General features: G+C 40.1%; 1 protein-coding gene across 9 annotated transcripts in view; it reads left to right on the top strand.

Annotated features, from left to right (window-relative positions):
* TOX (thymocyte selection associated high mobility group box) overlaps positions 1 to 16,965 on the top strand; it is a 304,338-nt gene that overhangs the window by 157,818 nt on the left and 129,555 nt on the right. For 5 of the 9 annotated variants that reach the window (XM_077492744.1, XM_077492743.1, XM_077492747.1 and 2 more), the window contains one exon: positions 7,104 to 7,202. The exons of the other annotated variants lie outside the window; for them this stretch is intronic. In XM_077492744.1, coding sequence (XP_077348870.1) covers positions 7,104 to 7,202 — 99 coding nt within the window. The remainder of the gene's footprint in view (positions 1 to 7,103; positions 7,203 to 16,965) is intronic. 9 annotated transcript variants of the gene reach the window in all.

Genomic DNA, 16,965 nt, shown 5'->3' with positions numbered 1-16,965 from the left:
AAAGAGCCAAGAGGGCTGCAGCAGAAGTCTGAGCAGCATTGCTGCTAAAGAGAGCCAGGTGGCTTGGTATTTTTGGTTCTACATACATTACTGCTGTGGAAAGCTGAAACCCCTGTGTGGGCAACTATTTTGTTATCTGACTTTTCTTTCTTTAATAAAAGTGGGCCTACGAGCCCTTAAACGACATCTGGTGTGGATCCAGCTCACTGGTAAGCTCTACCTTGAAGCTAAAATAACCCCCAAATATTACAGTGCATACACCTCAATCAGTGTAGTAGTATGGACATATACATATCTAGATCTGAGAGATCTTGTACAAAAGAGGTAGTTCAATCAGCAATACACATTTATTTATAGGGTTACATAATATATACAAATTACACACCAGACAGTATTTACATCACAATATACAGTGTAGGTCCCCTGGCTTACATGATATTTACAAATTACTCACAGAACCATATTTACAATACAATATAAGGTGCAAGTTCAGAGTTAGATTACCTGTTAACTTCAGGTCAGCCCATGGTGACTGCCGTGTGCTCCCACACCAGAGTGAGTTGGCTTGCTCACAAAGCATTATATCCCCCCCTACTTTCTGTAGTGTGGCTAATATAATTCTCCCTAATTGGTCACTGTACCTAGTAAATGTATATTGGGAACAGCCTGATTGGATGAGTCAAAGAAAGCTGTTGTTTACTTCCCAGGTGAGATGTTATCAGGGAAAACAAAAGGCCAAGCTTTGAAGTTGAACTAATTACAGTAACACCAACACAACACTCAATACTTTAAATATATATTTCCCTCTAAGGGAAATATATTTCTAATTACAATATTGTACAGGTATTAATGAAGATTTCACATAAACTCATAAGGCTACAGTGTCAAACTAAAAAAATAAAAATAAAATTAACAAAAAAGAAAAATATTTTTTTTTAAAGCGCCCCTGCCCCCGTGAGCCCGGACGCAGAAGCGAACACATACGTAAGTCCCGCCCACATATGAAAACGGTGTTCAAACCACACATGTGAGGTATCGCTGCGAACGTTAGAGCGAGATCAATAATTCTAGCCCTAGACCTCCTCTGTAACCCAAAACATGTAACCAGTAAAAGAAATTAAAGCGTCGCCTATGGGGATTTTTAAATACCAAAGTTTGACGCCATTCCACGAGCGCGTGCAATTTTGAAGCGTGATATGTTGGGTATCTATTTACTCGGTGTATCTTCCTCTTTCACATTATGTAAAAAAAATGGGCTAACTTTACTGTTTTTTGAAAAAAAACGTGTTTGAAAAATTGCTGCGCAAATACCGTGCGAGATAAAAAGTTGTAACGACTGCCATTGTATTCGTTAGGGTCTTTGCTAAAAAAAATATATAATGTTTGGGGGTTCTATGTAATTTTCTAGCAAAAGAATTCAGAATTTTACATGTAGGAGAGAATTGGCCTGGATGCGAAGTGGTTAAGAAGTCCTTCATTGCAAATAAAATGTAAATAATGGGTCCTGATGTAAAGCCATTATCAATCACATCATTTAGTGATGTGGACCCATTGTCAATCATTATGACTTGCCGCCTGATAATGGTTACCCATCGCTGCGATGACCCGCCACCTGACAATGTTGCACTAAAATAAAGGAGCCTACAGATACCAGCCCCTTTCCAAAGCAATACAGGGGTAAACGTGTATGCATTATTACTTATTCCCCTCAACAAATTCAAAATGTAAAAAAAAAAAAAGCTATACCATGAATAAAAATCCTTTAATAAAATGACATAACATTTTTTAAACAATATCCCCTGATGTAAATCCATCCTCAATTATGACGTCCAGTGATGTCAATTTATCGTCAATCACAATGACCTACCCAATGATGTTTCTCTGGCTAGCTGGCACGAAATAGAACTGATGTGCCAAAACCCTGAAGAAGAACCAGAAAAATGGTTTTCTGTGCCTAATTATCTTTGTGATCTATTTCTATAGTGATCCATTATTTATTTATTGCACTTTAATTTTTTAATGCGCAATGTCCCCACTAAAGAAAATTATCTTCTTCTTCTGTTCTGTCTGATACCCACTGCCTGGACCGATAGCAAGGGGTAAAATAACTTTATGAGGACACAGACAGCTACAGCTATTTTTTTTTTTTTTTTATGACTGCCTGTGTTGGGGATCCCCCCCCCAACTCTTACTTTATACATTCATCCATCAAATAGGAGGGTGATTTTCCCGCACCTACTTTTTTGCCTGACACCATTAAAATTCAGTGTAAGTAAGAAAAATATCCCAGAATGGCAGAGATTTTAGCTTTTGCACACTCTATTTAAACTGCTTTAAAAAGATTTGGCTGGAGTTGGGATTTAAAAGATGGGATTGAAAGAAAACCTTCTCCAGCAAGCATGCCAGTACATAAATAATATGTTTACATTTGGTAATATTACAACTCTGACACATTCGAATATTCAAGTAATAAAGTAAAATATGTATGCAACTATTCATATGAACTCTACCTGCATATGTGCATACTATATTTAAACTGCAAGTATGGATTTTTTTTCAAATAATATCTCATTGTCAGGCCAACTGAATAAAAGCAGGTATTTTTATAGTTATTTTTATGTAGTTGGTTGCCTGTCCATAGGAATATGTATTGCCTGCTATATATGCATAGTAGAAATCTTGTTCCACATTGTCCACAACTATTTTAGCATTTGCAGTTTATTTGCAACATATGTGCGTATTACATTTGCATACAATTATGCAGTTTCAGTAATAATAGAATATATTTGCATACATATGGATTTTCTGAAAACCTGGCTCTAAAAACATCAGACCCAGAAATATTGTAACTAGATTTCCATTACTGCTGGATGTACAGATATACTGATTGGTGCTTATAGAAGTTACAGCTAATTTCTCTGTTTATTAAAGAGTAATCGTATGATGATCGCATTTAATTATTATGTAGCTTTACTTTCCAGATTGAGAGCCATGTGCCTTTTTATTACTATATATACGTTCCGTTTTACAGCAAATAAGATTGCAGTACAGGGAGCAGGACAAAAATGAAAGTGTTAAGCACGCACTACTGAGCCAAAATGATACATTTTAAAGGGTCAATAAACATACAATAAAAGTTAATAACATTGCATAAAATTTTATATAAGAGTGTTATTAACATTCACAAATATGTGTGCAAAGTACCCATTTATAGTATGTAGAGAAGAGAAAATATAAGTGACATTTTAAGTGATCTGGATAAAAGTTCATTTTTTGTTTGCCAAATATGCCAAAAAGAAGCCTGCCAGTAGCCATTAGGGCTCTTTCTCACAATGAATAAATGAAAATATATAAAGAAAGAAAAGCTGCAACCTAAACGGTCCAAACCCCTACAAAAATTCAACGGCATAAAATCCACTCCTTTAAAAACAAGTGTATAAAAATAAATAAAAATTAATAAAATTACTCTTTCACACATGCATTCAATTTTTTTAAGCAGCCTAAAACCCCAACAACGTACCTATACTGGTAATGAACATTTAGGATGTGTTGCACAGGTGTTCTGGCTGCGTCAAACAACACTTCTTAAATGTCCCATGTGTTTTTTTTTTTTTTTACAATGCTAAAATGGGAAATAATCACCTTTGACATTTCATAACCACACTGTAAATTCACTGTAAAGGCCATAGGCGTATTTACAGTGAGTTTAAGGTGCAAAGCGCCAACACCTACCAAACTCTACAGGCAGTGTTATTTTTGCCTTGCAGCAATGCTAACGCTGCAGTGTGATCACCTCCATTGGCTCCCTATTGTGACAATTCAGGATAGGAGTTTGGGAAGCGTTAAAAATGTGACCCAACTGCCTATTTCCAATGCATGTGTAAAAGAACACTTAGAGAATGTTTACATTTGTTTTTATTTGTGTACCAGTGTTATTAGTTATTAAAAGCCCTATTTTTTTAAACATTTTTTGTCCTAATAGGCATGTTGACTCTTTTGAAGATCACATTTTTTGTAAGTTTTTGGAAAATGAAGAAATTGAAAAATTTTTTTTTTTTACTTAAAGTTGTCAGATATTAAGATATTTCTTATACACAAAATGGCCATACCTCGAATTACATCCCAAAACACATTCTAATTCTCCTCCTGAGTATTGGGATCCCACATACAGTATGTGAGACTTTTTTCAGTGTAGCTGCATAGAGGGGTACAAAATCCAAGAAGCACTCTCAGGCTTTCAAGGGGCATACATTAGGCATCCAATATCTTAACTACCTATCCCATTTTTGGGGGCCTTGGTGTTCAAGGCAGTAGAAATATTCAGAAATGACCATATTTTGGAAAGAAAGCAATCCAAGGTATTTTGTAGGAAGCATAGTGATTCTTCGAAAGATTGTATTTTTTGCCACGATTTTATAGTAGAAAAAAAATTAATTATACAAAATTTTCCACAAGCAGTGTGGCCATACTTAGAATTACACCCCAAAACACACTCTGCTGCTTTTCTCGACTATGGGGATACCACATGTGTGAGAATTTTGTAATGTTTGAGGTGATTATGTTCCTTTCGTTCTATCTTGTGTATCACAATAATCAACTAATATTGTATCAAAAATAGTGTACTGTAATGCTCGCCTCTGTACAAATATAGCTTAGTGTAGCTGCACCCATGTCCCTGTTCTTATAAGCTAAGCAGGTCAAGCCTGCTGGTATGTGTCTCCCCCAGGAATTATACACAGTTCTTTGTTCACTTGCCAGGAAGTACAGAGAGGGAACAAAGGGTGAACAAAAGAGTACCTGTGGTTTCAGGAGCGGAGGGACTCTGTGCCTGGCTGCACTGGTCTGGAGACACTGCACTGGTGTAGCTAGTGATCAGGGATGCTGTACCTGGCTGCACTGGTCTAGGAGCACTGTATTGGTGTGGCTAGAGATCAGGGACACTGTGGCTGATTTGATTAGCAATTTGGAACACTGTGGATGGCTGCATTGGTCTGGTGACACTGTACTGGTGTGGCCAATGACCAAGGACACCGTGGCTGGTTGCACTGGTCTAGTGACTATGTTCTGGTTTGGCTAGTGATCAAGGACACTGGCTGGCTGCACTGGTCTGATGAAACTGTACTGGTGTAGTGGTGATCAGGGACAATATGGCTGACTGCACTCGTCTGGTAATGCTGTACTGGTGTGACAGCGATCAGGGACACTCCTGCTGGCTGCACTGGTCTGGTGAAAGTGTACTGGTGTAGTGATAATCAGAGATACTGTGGCTGGTGTAGATAGAAATCAGGAACACTGTGGATGGCTGCACTTGCCTGGTGACACTGTACTACTGTGGCTAGTGATCAGAGACACTGTAGCTGGTTGTGCTGGTCTTGTGAAACTGTACTGGTGTGGTGGCAATGAGGGGCAATGTTGCTAGCTGCACTGGTCTGGTGATAATGTATTGTGTGGACCGTGTGGTGATAACCAGGGACACTGTGGCTGGTATGGCTAGCAATCAGGGACACTGTGACTGGCTGCACTGATCTGGTTGCACTGCACTGGTGTGGTGGCAATCAGTCGTACTGTGGCTGGTGTGATTAGTGATCAGGGACACTTTTGGCTAGTTGCACTGGTCTGGTGACACCATGCTAATGTTGCAGCGAGCAGGGAAACTGTGGCTGACTTATGTTGGTTTGGTGATACTGTACTGATGTGTTAAAAATTGGGGACACTGTGGCTGTCTTACACTGGTCTTGTGACACTGTATTGTTGTGGTGGCAATGAGGGAAATTGTGGCTGACTGTGCTGGTCTGATGACACTGTACTGGTGTGGAGAACATGGACACTATAAGTACGGGTCAGGTGACATTGTGTACTGGTTTGGTGGTGATCAGAGAAGCTATGGCTGGCTGCATTTGTCTGTACTGTACTCTGTACTGTGAGGTGGCAATCATGGACATTGTGGCTGACTTACACTGGTCTGGTGACACTGTCTACTAGTGTAGTGCTGATCAGGGACATTGTGGCTGGCTGTACTGGGCAGGTTACATTGTGTACTGACGTGGTGGTGATCATGGGCACTATGGCTGGCATAACTAAAGATCAGGAACAAGTGTGGCTAGTGACCAGGGCTAAGCACACTGACCTGGGGACATTATACTGATGTGGCGGTGATCAGGGACACTGTAGTTAGCATATACTGGTCTGGTGACATTGTACTGAGGTGGCTAGCGATCAGAGACTGGCTTGGGCGCACTATGAAAAAAGTTGCTGCCAATCACATTAGAGAAACACAATTTCCTTCAACAGCCAATCAGTGTGTAAGGGGAAACATACCATAGGTTGCAATATTCATACTTTGATTGCTCACAGTAAAAACATGGTACAGGGCTGATTTCATTCAAATGGGTGGCAATTGGTTAAAACAAGATTTAAAGGTTTGGAAGTATTAGGTTCCTGTAATGACTTTATGAGTTTTGAGGAGGTTTACTTCTAAGGGCTTACTGACAACTTAAGCTGCAATGGTGAGCTAACCTTGATCCAGCAGATGGTTATGGTAGGATTACCTGCTGTTATACCTAAAGTGTGTAAATACAGCTTTAACACCTTTTCAAACTTGAATGAGGCTTTCTGAATATGAATACATGAGTAAATAGCCTTTTTTTAATTTAAGTGTTTCCTTGTTACCTTTTTACATGTTCTAATTATCTTATCTTTTATACATAAACCACTTACTGACCTTTACGTACTTTAGTACTAACAGTAGTTAAAGTGTTACTAAACCCAGAACCCTGCATTCATTATATCTGGTCTCCCACAGTACACAGACAGTACACAGAACATGGAAATGCAATTATTTTAGTAAATATAAACTGCTAAATACCTTTTCTCATCAGCAGTATATACAGTAGCAGTCTTGTGACTTCTATCAGTATCTGGTTAAAGTTTTTAGAAGGAGTTTTCATTCTACTCTGACTGTCCTATGAGGCTGCAGGATCCCTGACCCTCTGTCTGGACAGTGCTGATCACATGCACCCTCCCAAGAAACAAAAAAAAACTTTCTAGCAATACACACAAAACTGAGCATGTGCAGAGTGACTCCAAAGGCTCTGTCTTATCAGGAGATGGATTGGGGACAGCGGAAGAAGGAGAGAAACGGAGAGGACGGGATCAAACAGTCTTTTTACACAATGCGGAGGATTAACCCCTTAGGTTCCACAGTGAGTATAACAAGCATGCTTACTGCATATACAGACTGATTTTACTGTTGTGGGTTTAGTAACACTTTAAAGTAATATTATTTGTTTTTTTTTGTTTTGTTTTTCCTAATTATTAATAAAAAACATGGTTCAAACAGTTTGTGTGGGGCAGTATGTTAAAGAATTTGACTGTCATCTTACTTCTGAAGTGTGGAAGCTTAGTGAGTGATTGTCAATATAATTATAATGCAACTGTTACCTTCCAAAAAATGTAGTATACATAGGAAAAATTTTCACTATGTATGCTAAAAACTTTTACATAAAGGAAAGTGTGGTGGCATGTTCACTCACTGCATGTTCAAGTGATTGTAAACCCATATATATATATATATATATATATATATATTTTTTTTTTTTTTTAAATAACAAACATGTTATACTTACTTGCTCTGTGCAATAGTTTTTCACAGAGCAACCCCAATCTTCCTCTTCTCAGGTCCCCTGCCTGTGCTCTTGGCTCCTTCCCCCTGCTGAGTGCCGACCATAGCAAGACACTATAAGCATTTGTGCAGGCTCACTCCAGAGGCAAGCTCTTTGTGTCTGTTGACACACAGAGTGTGGTTTGGCCACCTCACTGGCTATAATTGGCATTCACTGAGCCTTAAGGAGTGAGAGAGCCGCTGCGCTTGTGCACAGCACTGGATTAAAATTGTGCTCTGGTAAGTATAAGGGGGGAGGGGCAGGGGTACTGAACTAATGGGGTAGATGCATTAATGTAACATACCTTCAGCCATAGAACCACTTTCATTCTCCAGAACCCAAAATATTTTAAATGTAATTGTTTATTAAAAGTGCACTGTATTTTGTCTTATACAAAGGGCACTTACTAAAATAAAACTTTATAGGAATTTTAGCAATCAGCCCAAATCATCCATAGATTTGGGTGAACGGTTCGGGCCAAACTTTTGCTTGGCCCGAACCGTTCACCCAACTCTATGGACATCACCTCTTCACCCAAACTGTTGCCCTGCCAAACACCCTGTGGGCTGCACAGTGTATTCTAAGCCCTAATTGGGCAAAGCTTTGCCCAGTCAGGATACAGTAAGTATAGCTGGTTGTTAAGGAGCGGGGCCTGGAAGCTGGCCGTCACATCCTTAAAGTGTAAGTTCATTCTTACAGAAAATCTGTAAGGTGAACTTACACTGATCCCCATCCCCATGGCACCTGGTCCCGCTGACCTGGAGTCTGGAGATCACCTGTTCTGACACATCGTATAGCTGCTTTACCGATGGTGGTATTTAAAGTCCCCACAGCTTTCTCTCTTCTTCTCCCCACTGACAGGATGAGCTATGCAGGTTCTGATTGGTCAGCACCACCCATGTGTCAGCGCAGACCAATTAGAATGCCTCCTATACATAACTTTCTGAGGTACATTTACGTTTGGGAGATTAAGCTGAGGGGATTTCTAAGCCCCGGACTGGTAAAGCAGCTATCCAATGTGTCAGAGCAGTTGATTGCCGGACTCCAGGTAAGTGTGACCGGGGGGGTTGAGGAGGGGGTCCAGTGTAAGTTCACCTTACAGATCTTTCTGTAAAGGTGAACTTACCCTATAAATGGGGGTTCCTAGGGTCCTGGTATTAATTTTAAGGGAAACCCCCTAAAATCCATACCAGACCCATAACGGAGCACGTGGCCAGGCAGGCCAGGAAAGGGGGGGACGAGAGAGTGCCCCCCCCGGACCATACCAGGCCATATACCCTCAACATGGAGGAGTGGGTGCTTTGGGGCAAGAGTGCTTGCCCCCTGCCCTCCAAGGCACCTTGTCCCCATGTTGATGGGAATAAGAGCCTCTTCCCCCACGAATAAGGGGGTTCCCAGATCTTGCCCCCCCCCATCCATTCACCAAAAAAGTGTCAAAAAGTAGTAAGAACACAGAGACAGTTTTTGACAATTCCTAGATTAGAAAAAAATATCACCCGATGTAGATCCATCGTTAATTACAACACCGATGCCACCGCCAACCCAACCCAGGTCCAGCTGTCACATTGGTGTTGTGATTGACGATGGATTTACATCAGAGGGCACTGTTTTTTTATTTTTAGTTCAATCAGATTTTATTAAAAAATACAAAGAGAGATTAACACAAAGTAGAAATAGAGGCAAAAGTCTGCTTGGACCACAAAAATAGAAACATTACAATTTCTCATAGACATCTTCAAAATCATAAGATCAAAGAATTAAAAAAGTACAACTAGTTATCTTGAAGTTAAGGGATACAGATTAGCAATATAGATGAGAGACTTCAACAACTCTTTGGTTTGGGACTACTTATTATAATTTGAGGTTTAGTTCTTTCTCAATGCAGTGGCATGTTTCATGTTAAATTGGAGTTCCACACAAAAGTGGAACTTCCACTTATCTGCTTCCTCCCCCTCTTTCGGTGCCACATTTGGCATCTTTTAGGGGGGAGGGGTGAACGGGTACCTGTTTTTGACAGGTACCCTTCCCCACTTCCGGTAAAACTCTGCCGCAGCGCCATTCCTAAGAAGTTCGGCCTCGCTCCTCCTTCCTCCACCACTGCGCAAATTAGAAAGGGCAGGATTTACCTTACGATGAATAGCGGTGGCAGCACCCAACAGCTGAGATGTAAATCGGCTGGGGTGCCAACATTGCGGGCTCCCTGGACAAGTAATTGTCCATATATTAAAAGTCAGCAGCTACAATATTTGTTGCTGTTGAGTTTAGAAAAAAATTATTAAAAACATATTGTTTACAAATGTTTATTTTTAAGTAAAACTGTTACCAACTTGGGCAATTGAAATTATTTATCTGTTGAAAAATAGCAAGTGGGTGTTATTTTCAGTGATGAATAGACTAAACTAGTTATAAGCAAATCCAAACTTCTTTGTACTTGGCTCTGTACTTTAAAGTGAGCTGCTAAAGCTGGGTACACCCGGACCAAAAATTTGCCAAAATGGTAATTTCTGCAGCAACCAGATGACTTTCAGTCCATGCGTATAGCACCTCATCCAACAGAGGTTGGTCTCACAACCAACTTATGTTGAATAAGCATGCTGTAAGCCCAGCATTTGATCAGTGCTTGCAGACAATGTTTTCTGGTGGGGAGGCTGCCTCCCTTTCAGAAGACATTAGCTCAGCGGGGGAAATCACTGCACTTATATCGATTGCTTTAGTACACTTGTACAATATTCCATTCCATATCTTATGATCTGTAACATTTTTGGGATGGCAATGCCAGAGATTATACCTAGTACAGTGAAAATTTTGGACAGAAGTCATAGTTCAATAAACAGCCTTAAATGGAGGGGCTGCACAAGAAAAGTATATATAATGTTTGCACTCAAGATTCTTTTTTTTACTATAGACCATTTTTAGGTATCAACATATTCACTTTATGCTATATTAGTATTGTTCGACCACCATAACTTCCATAGTACCCCAGCTTAGGTTACAGTGCACTGCTTGTATGCACAGTATAGGAGCTTTTTTAGATTTTCGATGTACAGCCTACTAATCTTTATTTGTGTGTATAGGCCTTTTCAACATGTTTGGACATTCTGTTCAAGACTGAAGGGTTAACTTCCAGCTAGACTCATTGCCTCGGGAGTTACATAGAAATTTGCTAAGTAGCAACATATGGTTCACTACTGTTTCTCTTATGTTGCTGCAAGCAAATAATACAGTACTATTCTTGAAATGATTTTTAGAGAAAGCTAACTTTGGAATAATGCCATCAAACTGAACATACAGTGAAAATTAATGATATTTCCCAAGACTATCCCAAAGATTTGCTTGGCACCATGCTCTGATACCATTGGTATGTGTTAGTGGTTGCTAAATTCTTTTCGCTAAGCTGTCTTGTTGCTTGTGCTCCAGCAGAAAAGCCACTGGGTGCCTTTTTTGCCCATAGTTATGCATTTTGACCATGATTCAGATCCATTATATAATGTTACTTTAACCACTTCAATACAGGGCATTTTCACTCCCTCCCTGCCCAGGCCAATTTTCAGCATTTAGCGCTGTAACATTTTGAATGACAATCGTGCGGTCGTGCAACACTGTACCCTCATTACATTTTATAATTCTTTTCTCCACAAATAGAGCTTTCTTTTGGTGGTATTTGATTACCACTGCGGTTTTTATTTTTTGCACTATGAACAAAAAAAACAACAATTTTTAAAAGAAAACGCAATATTTTTTACTTTTTGCTATCAAAAATATCCCAATTTAAAAAATAAAAATAATTTTTTCTCAGTTTAGGCTGATATATATATGTATATTTTTGGTAAAAAGAAAATCGCAATAAGCTTATATTTATCGGACACTTTTGACACTATTTTGGGACCACTGACATTTATACAGCGATCAGTGCTATAAATCTGCACTGATTACTGTGTAAATGTCACTAGCAGGGAAGGAGTTAACACTAGGGGGCGATCAAGGGATTAAATGCGTTACCTAGGGAGTGATTGTAACTGTGGAGGGATGGGACTGACTAGGGGAAGAGACCGATTGGTGTTCCTATATACTAGGAATACACGTCGGTCTCCTCTCCCCTGACAGAATGTGGACATTCCTGCTCTGTAATGAGCGATCTTGGGTGCCCGGTGGTCATCGCGGCCACCGGGCACACGCATCAGCTTCTCTGATACCGCCGGGAAGCTGTGGATGTCATATGACGCCTGCCCAGGATGGGAGATCCCATCTGCAGAGGTCATATGACTATGGGCGGGTACTGAAGTGGTTAATAAAGCAAATAATATGGCTATAGCTTTCTTTAGAAAAATATATTTTAAGTAAACAACTCACCTTTCTCAGCAGCTGGCAGACTTCCCTGTCCTGTGATGACCCATGCATCAAGCATCTTCTCTGGGAATGATGTATAGGCACATGCTGATGCCTTCTATTATTGTTGATTTTTATAGGATTTCTCATGTTTTTACATTGTTATGTCTTTTGTACTGTATTATGATTTGTGCATCTGACACATTCTCTCACCATTGCCTGATTACCTATCAGTGCTGCCCATCAGTGCTGTCTATAAGTGCTGCCTATCAGTGCTGCCTATCAGTGCCGCCTGCCAGTGCTGTCTATCAGTGCACATCATTGACACCTATCAGTGCCATCTATCAGTGCTGTCTATCAGTGCCACCTATCAGTGCCCATCAGTGCTGCCTATCAGTGCCCATCATTGACACCTATCAGTACCCATTAGTGTCGTCTATCAGTGCCACCTATTAGTGCCCATCAGTGCCGCCTTTCAGTGCCCATCAGTGCTGCATATCAGTGCAGTCTCATCAGTGCCTCCTCCTCATTGCCCACCAGTGCCTCCTCATCAGTGCCACCTCATCAGTGCCCATTAGTGCAGCCTATCAGTGTCCATCAGTGCCCTTCAGTGCAGCCTCGATTACCTGTTTGTAAAATTTTATAACAGAAGCTAAGAAAAATGCTCTTTGTTTAGCAAAATATAAAAAACCCAGTGGTGGTTAAATACGACCCAAAGAAAGCTCTATGTGTGTGAAATAAAATTATACAAATTTCATGTTGCGTGACTGCATAATTGTCATTCAAAGTGAAGCAGCGCTGACAGATGAAAATTGGCCTGGGCAGGAATGAGGTGAAAGTGCCCAGTAGGCAAGTGGTTAAGGTTAAACCTCTTCTCCAATTTCATTGAGTGGCCCTGTGTCTTCTTAAGCTCCCTGAAACTGAATAGTTTCTTCCCTATGCTAGAATTACAATTGAGGTATTTGTATATCGCTATCATATCTCCTCTCATGTGTCTTCTCTAGGGAGAATAACTTTAAAGCTTTTAGTTGTCCTTAGTAACTGAGGTTCTTTAGTCTCCTATTAGCTTTGCCGTCCTTCTCTGGACTCAGACCCAGTAGACCCCTCTAACAGCTACTATGATAAGATACAAAAAAAAGACCAAAAAACAGGAGAACTAGCTGAAGCGTAAGCACAGAGAACCCACAAAATATAGTCCAGCACCTCAAAAAAGGCAGAAAGCTCTCACAGACCAAAAGGAGGGAGGGCAGGAGAAACCTGTCTGATGCTGGCACAAACTCCAACTGAGCTCTGACAAGATCCTCCTCCTCTCTACTCACTACAGGACAAACCCTATGGCCCCAACTCACCAATCCAGTAAGTAAAAAAAATTTTTTTTTAAATCACCCCACCAAAAACATCAGTAACGTTTTGCCTCTACTGCACGCCCCAGTCATGCTGGCCCTCCTCTGAGTGTTACTCAGATTTAGGTCATATACTTTACCTTACATTTCTTAACATTAAACCTCATTTGCCAAGTAGGTGCCCATCCCATTATTTTATTGAGGTCTTCTTGTGAGATTTCTATATCTTGCTGTGAAGTACTTGCCCTGCTTAGTTTTGGATCTTCTACAAACACTGAAATTTAAGCTATTTATACCAACCTTTATAACATTTATAAATAAATGAAACAGAATTGGTCTCAGTAAAATGCCTTGGGATACCCCACCTAGCACACTAAACCATTATGACCTAGCACACGAAACCACTATTTATCGCTACCCTTTGGTTGCACCCCATAACCAGTTTTCTGCCCAGGTATATATGCTACAGGCTAAGCCAACAGACCTTAATTTGTTTTTTGGGGAAGTGTTTTAGATGCTTTTGCTAAATCCAGATACACCACACCCACAGGCCTTCCTTAACCTAGTTGGCAGCTCACCTCCTCATAGAATGTTAGCAGATTGGTCTGGCAAGAACATTCTTTCATAAAACCAAGATAATTACTACTAATGATACTGTTTTCATGTACAAATTATTAGATATAGTCCCTTATCATCCCTTCCAATAGTTTACACACTATTTATATTAGACTAACGGCCCTGTAGTTTCCAGTTATATATCTTTGCTCTTTTTTAAATATTGATACCACATTGGCCTTACGCCAATCAGCTGATTCCAGTGACCACTTGTTAAGCTGTCCATAGAAGAAATAACAGTCTGTCTTACCTGGCTATGTGCTTAGAGGACTATCGGGCATAAGCCACCTGGCCTTGGGATGTCTAAGCGTTTTCATGATTCAACCATGGCTGAAAAAATATTGGATCTAAGATGAATTAGAAAACATAGTCAATATGATATTTACTGTATTGTATCATATTCGCCGCTCTTGTTATTAAATATATACTATAAGTTATCGGTGAATGTCAGCTTGCAAAAAACCTTGTGATGATGTCACTCACATTTGTGTTTTTACACTTGCACATTGCACTGCTAGACTGGGCACGACCATGCTGTTGCACATGATCGTTTGTGTCCTAGTGCCATTCCCACTAGCTGTGTGAGGGAGAGTGGGGCGGCCATTTTTTATTTGATCCACCTCTTAATAATGACATGGGTGAATGCTCTACAAGCCACTCTCTGATGCAGTTGGCATAGCCCAGGTGAAACTGATCAGGTTTTGGTACTTAGAACCTCCAGCTGCTCTCACTACACTATTGAATCATATGTTTTTGTGGCTATGCCCTACTTGCTGGAAATGGATTAAAAGCTTATGGATTTACGCATCTTTTGTTTGTACACTACTGGATGGGTTGTGTTGAGATGCTTGCACTGTGGATGCAGTACAATAAAGAATTAGACAATTTGCTGGCAGATGCTGGTTTAAAACTATATATTTGAAGTCTAACTTGGAGGACTTTATTTTATTTCATATACAAGACGTCTGTTCTATCTTCCTTACAAATGTTGATCATATAGTTTATAGAGCATGTTATGATGGATTACACTGCACCTTGAATGTGCTACAAATAAGAAAATAGACACTGATGAGAGATATTGTTTTGAATTGTGTTACTTGAAGTCTAAACTGGAGAACTCTAAATTACCTTGTATAAATACAGCATCCATGTCGTGTCTTTTATACATTGTTGACTATATAAAGAAGCAAAGCTTTGGAATGCATTGACAGCAAATCACATACTGGACTGTTCATAAAATATCCATCAGGAAATAGCTTGTTGTAGCCTTTGATGCTTACAAATTATTCCATTGGAACTTTGCATAGTTCTTTCTTCTATGGTGAATAATTTATGTAAAAAATGTTTTGCAGGATGATAATAGATGTGGAATAAACAATTGTATTTGAACGGATATAATGGATGCTTCAGGTATCTGGGCCAAACTCTGCCAGCAATCTTAGACAACCCTACACCATTGGGCCTGTTCCATCATAAGAGATTCAAACAAGACACCAAATGACTTATTTCGATATACGTTCTTGGCCTATTTATAAGTTCATCCATAGGAGTATGAAGCCTTTGATTAAGTTGAACTGGAATCCAGCATGAGTTATCCCATTAGCATGAGGGTTTTTGTACATATATTGCTGATATGAGAAATTAACAAAAAGAAAGACATTTGGCCATAAATTGGTGTCATTTTCCAAATGTCTTTTTTTTTTTATATCAGGATTCTCTCCCTTTAAGATCACTCTCCAGTCTTCACCAGCCCAGTATTGGAAAAGTCCTTTTTTCCAAATGTCTGGATTGTGCTAATGACACATGCCAAAATGGTCAGAGGAGGCTTGGATACTGATCAGTGTTGGTGCTGGAACTAACGGACAATCAGAAAACTCCACGGTGGTCACGTACATGTGTCATCTATGGGAACAAAAAGTCATGCTGCCCACAAAAAGCAGATCTAATTCTGACTTCACATTCCAGGCATGTCTGCAGTGCACATTCCAGACATGGAATATTTGCAGGTGCTTCATCAGTTAGCATCTGGATCCCAGCAAGTGGTCTATCCACCCAGGGTTTTTCAAGCGATCTGTCAAAGGTGGGATAAGTGGACCTCCTGGCGTCCAGTTTCAAAAACAACTGGACAGGTTTGTTACCAGAACAGGGATCCTAAAGCCTTCACAGTGGCTGTTCTGATGACTCCCTGGGGTCAGTTTCACCTGATTTCCTCTTTTCTGCATCTCAAGAAGAGAGATGGAATTTTTATTGCACCAAACTTGCACAGGAGGTCATAATACTAAAATAGTCTGGCTCCTGGCAGATTCCCTGAAGGATCTACCTGCTGTTTCAGGGACACATGTACCATCCTGTTTCATAGTTACTGGCTTTAATTGCTTGACTGTTGAAGCCCAGGTCCTGCAGGACACAGTTCTTTCCGACTCTTTTATCCATACCCTTTTGGAGACAGGGATAGCATCTTCCCATTACATTTACCACCACACATTAAAAGCATACTTTCTGCAGGTCCAAAGGGTTTCACCCAATGAAGTATTCTGTTGGATGGGTTCTGGCATTTTTTTAGTTGAGTCTGGACATGTCTGTGGCCTTAGGTACCATTAAGGTTTAAAACGCAGCCTTATCAGTTCACTTTCAGACAATGCTTACTTTTCATTCCTTGGTGAGGGCCTTTGTGCAGGAGGTCGCTTGCTTTGTTTCTCCTGTGCACATTCCATTGATTCTATTGGACCTCAACATGGTTTTGTAATTTCTATAGAACCTAGTACCCATTGTTTCAGCTTACAGGCTTTCTAAATTAGCGGCCTTATTCTGTGATGAGCCATTTCTTAAGCCACACAGGGAAAAGGTGGTTCTGTGACTTCAAGCTTTTTGCTCAAGGTGGTCTCTTCTTTGCACATTACCCAGGACAATGCGCTACCATCTTTCTTTTTGATCCTAACACCTTATAGAGATTGTTCCCGATTGTTTGGGTGTGGTTTGGGCTGTAAAAAAACACTCCCTGTTTATCCCACTAGAAGGTT

Source organism: Lithobates pipiens, unplaced genomic scaffold, assembly GCF_037356315.1.
Source record: "Lithobates pipiens isolate NorthernLeopardFrog02 unplaced genomic scaffold, aLitPip1_a1.2 Scaffold_19, whole genome shotgun sequence".
Taxonomy (NCBI): Eukaryota; Metazoa; Chordata; class Amphibia; order Anura; family Ranidae; genus Lithobates; species Lithobates pipiens.
The sequence above is the reverse complement of the archived record's forward strand: the minus strand, read 5'-3'. Positions and strand labels throughout refer to the sequence as shown.